At 46.0% G+C, this 8,793-nt stretch overlaps 1 protein-coding gene across 1 annotated transcript; it reads left to right on the top strand.

Moving 5' to 3' along the window:
• Nucleotides 1-470: 470 nt before the first annotated feature.
• On the top strand, nt 471-7,711 carry LOC127679882 (olfactory receptor 13C7-like; the record flags this gene model as incomplete). The annotated part of the gene is made up of 2 exons (XM_052175468.1): nt 471-1,406; nt 7,703-7,711. Coding segments are annotated over exons 1-2 (945 nt in total), but the record flags the coding sequence as incomplete, so codon positions are not given.
• Nucleotides 7,712-8,793: the final 1,082 nt, after the last annotated feature.

Raw genomic sequence — 8,793 nt, 5'->3', positions numbered from 1 at the left:
AAACAAACGAAAACAAACAAACAAACAAGATAGAAACAGAATGGAAAGAGAAAGGAAAGGGAAGGAAGGAGAGGAGGAAGAGAGGGAAACAGGGAGGGAGAGATATATAGAGAGGCAACTTATGTCTCTAACATCTGTCACAAAGCAGGGGTAACATGAAATACATTTAGTCACTTCACTGAGTGACAGGTGAGCTGTTATATAGGACACAACATGAACACAGTGACAGTTTTGGGTGTCATTTTATTGATCAGATGCATTCAATTAACCAGATTGGTGATGTTGGCATCTTTAACTCACAATCATCGATACTGATTTTGTTGCTTGTCTCCTTGCAAGAACCCCTGCTGTGGGCTTTCAGAACCATCTTCTGATCACTGGGGTTGCAGGCCTGATGTCCTGGCCCTGTGGGAAACAAAAGATGTCAGACTCAGACCAAAGCATTTGCTTCAGTTAACAGAAGAGACAGCATGGAAAGTAACAACCACACCTCCTCCCCTGTGTCCCACTTCATCCTCCTGGGCCTCTCTGCCCACCCCAAACTGGAGAAGACCTTCTTCGTGCTCATCCTGCTGACCTACCTGGTGATCCTGCTGGGCAACGGGGTCCTCATCCTGGTGACCGTCCTCGACTCCCACCTGCACACACCCATGTACTTCTTCCTGGGGAACCTCTCCTTCCTGGACATCTGCTACACCACCTCCTCAATCCCCCTTGTTCTGGACAGCTTCCTGACCCCCAGGAAGACCATCTCCTTCTCAGGTTGTGCCGTGCAGATGTTTCTGTCCTTTGCCATGGGATCCACAGAGTGTGTGCTCCTGGGCATGATGGCGTTTGATCGCTATGTGGCCATCTGCAACCCCCTTAGATACCCAGTGGTCATGAGCAAGGCTGCCTATGTGCCCATGGCCACCAGCTCCTGGGTGGCTGGAATGACTGTCTCCATGGTTCAAACATCCCTTACAATGAAGCTGCCCTTCTGTGGGGACAATGTCATCAATCATTTTACATGTGAGATCCTGGCTGTCCTGAAACTGGCCTGTGCTGATATCTCCATCAATGTGATCATCATGGGGGTGACAAATATAATCTACCTGGGGGTCCCTGTCCTCTTCATCTTTGTCTCCTACATCTTCATCCTCTCCACCATCCTGAGGATCCCCTCTGCTGAGGGGAGGAAGAAGGCCTTCTCCACCTGCTCTGCCCACCTCACCGTGGTGATCTTCTTCTACGGGACCATCCTCTTCATGTACGGGAAACCCAAGTCCAGGGACCCCCGGGGGACAGACAAGCAGGACCTCGCAGACAAGCTCATCTCCCTCTTCTATGGGGTGCTGACCCCCATGTTGAACCCCATCATCTACAGCCTGAGGAACAAGGATGTGAGGTCCGCTGTGAGGAACCTGGTGATCCTTAAGAAAAGCTTCTTCTAGTAGTGTTGGTAGGTCAGATATTCCCCTTGTTCTTGCTTCTTAGCTGTGCACACCCACAGTTGTGTACTCGAAAGGAGCTGCATGGGACATGTGGCTATCTGAAAATGGTATTCCACATGTACCGGAAAACAGAACATAATTAAAATGTTGAAACCTAAGATCTGCTGGGCTGTGACTTAAAGGACAGAAATGGCTGTGCTTGTAAAAAACAGGGGTAGGGTGAGGATATCATTTTCTGATATGCAAGTTGGAATTCACCTTTCTAAGTAGATTGCTACTCTCTTTGGGGAAAAGAAACACACACATCCTGTGATATCTGAAACTGCATCATGGCTTCAGGAGCTCAGGGGTGTGTGCTCCTCTTTAACTGGGCCAAACCAGTGTGATCTCTCCCCTCCTATGTGATTGTACCTTTCCCTTTGAGCACAAAACTCATGCATACCCTTCAGAGCCCAGTGAATAGGACACAGCAACAACTCTGGATAAATTCCAACTTCTTATTCATAAGCTGACAGTATTTTAAATTTATTTTACTTTTTGTTTCTGTGGATTTATGTGTGTGACTGCATTTTTGTATGTTTGTATGTGTGTGTTTTGTGTTGGGGTATGTGTGCACACACCTGCTTGCCCTTGCCTTTAGAGCCAGCAAAGGGAGCCAGGCCTACTGGGGCTGGAGTTGCAGGCAGTTGTGAGCCTCTGGCCTTGGGTTCTGGGTCCTCTGCCAAAGAGCAGCAAGTACTTCAAACCACTGAGCCACCCCTCCTTCTCCTAAACACCAACAATATATAAACAGTGAAGCAGAGAGGTTGAGAAGGTGCTGGTGGAAGACAGATTTCAGAGACTTTCTCCAAAATGTAAAACAAATGTCAGTCTTGTGACTATTATAATTAAGGGATCTGGGAACTAACCAGGGTGCATCCCAATGTTTCCATCCTAACAGGGCAGGTCTGAAGAAGAAGATAGAACGAGTTTAGAACCTGACTGTGGTGTGGATGTAAAATGTCCCCTATAGGCTCATGTCTTTGAATACTTGGTCCCCAGATGGGGTGGGGTTTGTAGAAACTTCGGAAGGAGTCAAGGGGAGGCAAGTCACTGTGGAGAGGCTAGATTGGAGGGCTATAGCTTGGCTCTGAGCTCAGCCAGAGTACCCCATGTTCCAGAGTGCTAACATGATGTAACTAACCATCTCCCTCAGACTCCCGTTACTCTGGCTAGAGGTGGCTTCTGCCCCGTTGCCTTCCCAACCACAGTGGACTGTACCTCCTCAAACTGTGAGCTAAAATGAATGCCTCTTATGTGCTGGAAATTCCAGCTGTTTGGGAGACTGATGCAAGAAGATTGCAAGTTCAAGACCAGTCTGGGCTACTTAGTAAGAGAACTTGTCTCCAAATAAAGTTGAAAATTACGAAATAAGTGTGATGGTAAAGAGGCTGGTGGTGCAGTTCAGTGGTAAGAGTACTTGCCTGGCTAGCTGGGGTGAGGCTCAGGAACAGCCCCAAGCACTGGGGAAACAGTAGCTCAAATAACACTTCCTTATTCCTGGGGTTGTTTCTGACAGGTATTTTGTCACAATGACAAGCAAGCTAACAGAGGCTCACAGTGTGAAAACAGGGCTACATTTTGGGTGACCCCCTTTTTCCCTCTTCCCTGATCCCCTTGAAGTATGACTTAAAACTTTAGGAAAGTGGGAGAAAGAGTCCAGTCAATTACCTCCCAGAACTGACCATGATCTGCCACAGTCCTGCTCATCCACACTCCAAAGACAGCATCTTCCTCTGCCTGCCCCCACGGCGTGCGGAAAGTGTGGAGAAGTCAATCCCAGGGCTTTGCATAAGCTGGGCAACCACTCTACCACTGAGCTAAGTCCCTGCCTCACTTGTCCCTCTCCTGGGTTATTTTGATGCAAATCCCAGAGGGTCAGTCTCTATATAAATCTTCCAGTATCCCTCTCCAGTATTGGTGCCATGGTGCTAGCTTTATGTCAAGTTTACCAAACCTGTAGTCATCTGAGAGGAGGGGAGCTCAACTGAGAGAATGCCTTCATAAGGTCCGGCTGTAGGCGGGCCTGTAGAGCTTTCTCCTAGGTAGAGATCGATGCTGACAGGCCCAGGCCACTGTTAATGGAACCAGCCCTGAGCTGGTGGTCCTTGGGTCTGTGAGGAAGCAGGCTGAGCCAGCCATGAGGAGCTAGCCAGTAAGCAACACCCCAAGGCATCAGCTCCGGTCTCCAGGTTCCTGCTTGTTTGAATTCCTGCCCTGACTTCCCTGATGAACAACTATATGAAAGTGTAAGCAGAATATACATATACATGTATACATAGATCCATGTATACATAGATAAGTATATATACTTATATACATGTATACATATTCATATATACATATGTATGTATATATGCATATATACTTACGTACTGACTGGTTTTGTGTCAACTTGACACAAGCTGGAGTTAACACAGAGAAAGGAGTTTCAGTTGGGGAAGTGTCTCCATAAGATCCAGCTGTGGGGCATTTTCTCAATTAGTGATCAAGGGGGGGGAGGGCCCCTTGGGTATGGTACCACCTCTGGACTGGTAGTCTTGGGTTCTATAAGACAACAGGCTGAGCAAGCTAGAGGAAGCAAGCCAGGAAGTAACATCCCTCGACAGGCTCTGCATCAGCTCCTGCTTCTGACCTGCTTGAGTTCCAGTCCTGACTTTCTTTGGAGATGAACAGCAGTGTGGAAGTGTAAGCTGAATAAACCCTTTCCTTCCCAAATTCTTGGTTCTGATGTTTGTGCAGGAATACAAACCCTGAAAAAGACCATATATATAGTTTATATACATACTATACATACATATATGTATACATATACACACATATATACATATACACCCCACTTGTTCCATTATTTTTTGTGAGACTCATGTAACCCAGGTTGGCCTCAACCTGATCCTCCTGCCTCAGCCTCCAAAGTGCTGAATCACAGTCGTGTACCAGCACACTCTGCACCAGAACTGTCTGATCTGCTTTATTTCAGTCTGTCTGACTGAACTCGGAGCAGCATAAGTTACATATGATGACTACTCTCAATCTACACGCTTCTCCGTCCTTTGGTCCTGTTTCCCCACCCTCCCTTCCTTCTGCTTCCCTCCCCCCTGGTCCCACAACTTGCCCATGTCCCTATTAACTATTTGAAGAAAACAGTTGCCACCTAAAAACACTATAAAAATTTTCATGTCTCCATTTCCTGGTGACATCTATGTGTTGTCTGTGTCTCTATTTTCCATAGATTAGTAACTGGATCTATAAATGGAGGGTTTTTTATTTAAGTATAGTTATAGGTACCTGGCTCCCCAAAATGTGCAGGTCCGTGGTGGCTTCTTTGACGACTATCTTGTTCTTTAAACTTGCTCAGCTGTCCCCATTGGATGGTCATAGTTCCTCTGCAGAACTGCATACAGCCATTTTCTCTAAGACCCCTTCATTTCCTTTACTGAGGAATGAATGGTAATTTAGAAACCACAACCAGCATGCTAGGGTGCTATTTAGGTTGTCAAAACTTGTCATGATGGAACGAGCTAGAGAAAGAATTCCACAATTGTGTGTAGAATTATATAATATAGAGCTAATATATGGCATTTATAAATTATAGCTCACACGTACATTTACAAGCAAATTATATTCATTACATAGACTATTTTGGAATTATACACACACACACACACATATATATATATGCTGTGTTTGAGCTAACTACATATTCATGTGCCACACGATAATATGCTGCATGTATTACAGCTGATCCTTAAGAGTGTATCAGGCTGAGGACCTCCTGTTTCCTCATGACACCATAGCTGTTGTGATGTTACTCTGTGGTGGACTCTGTCCATGGCTGTAGTGATGCCGCTGCAGACAAGCAGTCATACAGTTCTGACCTGAGAAACCCTACTGATGCTCAGAGGGAAAACAGCCTCCCAGGCTTTGGTGATAGTCCAATGAAGGGTTAATGGCTAACACTAAGCCTCTCTCATTGCCTGGGCTAAGGAGCAGTTATATCATAGACTGACCCTGGATGGCCAGCTGCTGCCTTATTCGGGTATTTGTGTATTTTTCATTAATTAATTTACTTATTCTCTTTATATCCTAATCACAGCCACCCTCCTCTCTGTCCTTCCATATAAGATCTTCCCCTCCACTCTCTCCTCTCCTCTGAGAAGAAGGAATTGCCCCCTGGTATCACCCCACCCTGACCCATCATGTCACTGCAGGACTAGGTGTTTCCTTTCCCACTGAGGCCAGACAAGGTGGCCCAGTTAGGGGAACAGAATCCACAGGCAGGCAACACATTCATGTGTTGAGGACTCGCATGAAGACCCAGCTGCACATCTGCTACATATGTGCTGGGGGTTTAGGTCCACCCATGCTTGCTCTTTGGTTGGTAGTTCAGACTCTGGGAGCCCCCAAGAGTCCAGGTTAGTTGACTCTTTGTCTTCTCGTGGAATCCCTATTCCCTTTGGACCCCTCAATCCTTTCTCCAACTCGTCCACAAGACTCCCTGAACTCCATCTGATGTTTGGCTGTGGGTCTCTGCATCTGTTTCCATTGGTTCCTGGGTGGAGTCTTTCAGAGGACAGTTATGTTAGGCTTTTGTCTGAAAACATAACAGAGTATCATTAATAGTGTCAGGGATTGGTTCTTGCTCACAGAATGAATGGGTCTCAAGTTGGGAAAGTCATTGTTTGGACATTTCTTCCATCTCTGTTCCATCTTTATCTCTGCACATTTGTAGGCAGGACACCTTTTAGGTGGAAGGTTTTCTAGGTGGGTTGCTGTCTTTATCCCTCCACTGGGAGTCCTGCCTGGTGACAGAAGGTGGCCCCTTTAGGCTTCATATCCAATACTGCTAGGAATCTTAGTTAGAATCACCCTCATAGACACCCTGAGGCCTTCTTCCTCACCCCAGTTCTCTGGCACATCCTGGAGATGCTTTCTCTGCCCATTGTCCATTTCTGTCGTACTCCCAACCCCCTCCCTTCTCTTGATCCCCCCATTCACCTCTCTATTTCCTCCCCATCCAGTCACCTCCCCCCATTCACCTCCAATGTCTATTTTATCTCCCGTTCTGATTAAGATTCAAACAATCTCCCTTAGGCCATCCTTGTTGTTTGGCTTCTTTAGGTTTCCTGTACTTTATGGCTAATATCCACTTATAAGTGAGTAAGTACCATGCATTTCCTTTTGGGTCTGGATTACCTCACTTAGGTGGTGTACTGGCTGGTTTTGTGTGTCAACTTGACACAGGTTGGAGTTATCACAGAGAAAGGAGCTTCAGTTGGGAAAGTGCCTCCATGAGATCCAGCTGTGGGGCATTTTCTCAATTAGTCATCAAGTGGGGAGGGCCCATTGTGGGTGGTACCACCTTTGGGCTGGTGTTCTTGGGTTCTATACGAGAGCAGGCTGAGCAAGTCAGTAAGGAACATCTCTCCATGGCCACTGCATCAGATCCTGCTTCCTAATCTGCTTGAGTTCCAGTCCTGACTTCCTTTTGTGATGAACAGCAAGGCAGAAGTGTAAGCTGAATAAACCCTTTCCTCCCCAACTTGTTTCTTGGTCATGATGTTTGTGCAGGAATAGAAACCCTGACCAAGACAAATTGGTACCAGGAGTGGGGTATTCCCGTGACAACCTGACCATGTTTTGGGGAAGACTGTGGAAGGATTTTGGAACTTTGAGCTAGAAAAGCCATTAGGATATTAAGAGCTCTGTGGAAAGTTCTGTAGGAACTTGGAAGACAATGTTACGAACAGTGCAGAAAATGGAGACCTGGCTTGTGAAATTTCAGAGGGAAGATTAGACTCTTAAAGGGGCCATGTTTTTATTGTGAAGACTCTGTGGTTTTGGTTAGCTGCGGCTGAAGAATTAGCTGTGATTAACAAGATACCAGAACCACTAAAGCGAAACCTTTGTGTTACTACTGATACTGGTTAGCTGGAGCTAAGAAATTAGCGGTGATTAAGAAGAGACCAGCACCTCTGCGGTGAAATCTTCTGGGAAGTGTTTTCTGAGAGCACAGAGGCTGTGTTCCAGAGATAGCCACAGTTGTATTTTGTGCTGTGGCTGGACTTGGTACTGTGTAAGAGTCACCCAGATGGCTCTGGTTTTGAAGACATGAAGGGATCATGAAGAGCAGCTGAGGCTCTTGGCAGTGAGAGGCCATGGAAGGCCATTGGTGAAGGTGCAGCCTCAGTTGCAATTGATGGCCCAGGACTTGAATGGGTCATGCATAGGAGCAGAGGCTTGTCACCATGAAGAGAGCCTATGAGAGGCTATTGGTGAAGCCTAATTACAGTGGAAGATAGCAGTGTTTTGGAGATGCCAGTACCATGCGATGACTACCAAGAACAGCAGCAGTGGAGTACAGGCAGATGGAGCCTAGAAGACAAACTGTGTGCTACAAAGGGCAGAGCAGGAGAAGTGACCCAAATCCTTGGAGTAGCCTGGAAGATCGTGAGTTGGATCCCAAACATTGAACCATTGGAGTTTGAATTTTCCTTTTGGTTGTGGCTGTGCCCTGATATGTTTCCCTCTTGAAGGAAGAAAGCATTTTAGTGGAGCCCACAGTTAAGAGACTTTGAACTTTTAAAAGACGTTGAATTTTAAAGATATTGGACATTTTAAGGTGATTGAACTTTTAATATGTAAAGACTGTGGGACTTTTAGAGTAATTTAGATCTTGGGGATGAATAAGAAAGTAAGGGTTGAGGCTTAATAGTGATGTGTTTGTGTGTCAAGTTGACAAGGGGTCAATTGTACTGGCTAGTTTTGTGTGTCAACTTGACACAGGTTAGAGTTATCACAGAGAAAGGAGCTTCAGTTGGGGAAGTGCCTCCATGAGATCCAGCTGTGGGGCATTTTCTCAATTAGTCATCAAGTTGGGAGGGCCCATTGTGGGTGGTACCACCTTTGGGCTGGTGTTCTTGGGTTCTATAAGAGAGCAGGCTGAGCAAGTCAGTAAGGAACATCTCTCCATGGCCACTGCATCAGCTCCTGCTTCCTAACCTGCTTGAGTTCCAGTCCTGACTTCCTTTTGTGATGAAAAGCAATGCAGAAGTGTAAGCTGAATAAACCCTTTCCTCCCCAACTTGCTTCTTGGTCATGATGTTTGTGCAGGAATAGAAACCCTGACTAAGACAGGATGATATTTTCTTGTTCCATCCATTTGCCTGAAAATTTCATGATGTCCTTGTTTTTAATAGCTAAGTAGTATTCTGTTGTGTAAATGAACTACATTTTCTTTATCCATTCTTCAGTTGAGGAATATCTGGGTTGCTCGCAGGGTCTGGCTATTATGAATAAAGCTGCTGTGGATGTAGTTGAG

This window comes from Apodemus sylvaticus, chromosome 3 (genome assembly GCF_947179515.1).
Source record: "Apodemus sylvaticus chromosome 3, mApoSyl1.1, whole genome shotgun sequence".
In the NCBI taxonomy this organism is placed as follows: Eukaryota; Metazoa; Chordata; class Mammalia; order Rodentia; family Muridae; genus Apodemus; species Apodemus sylvaticus.
This window is presented reverse-complemented; position numbering and strand designations above follow the sequence as displayed.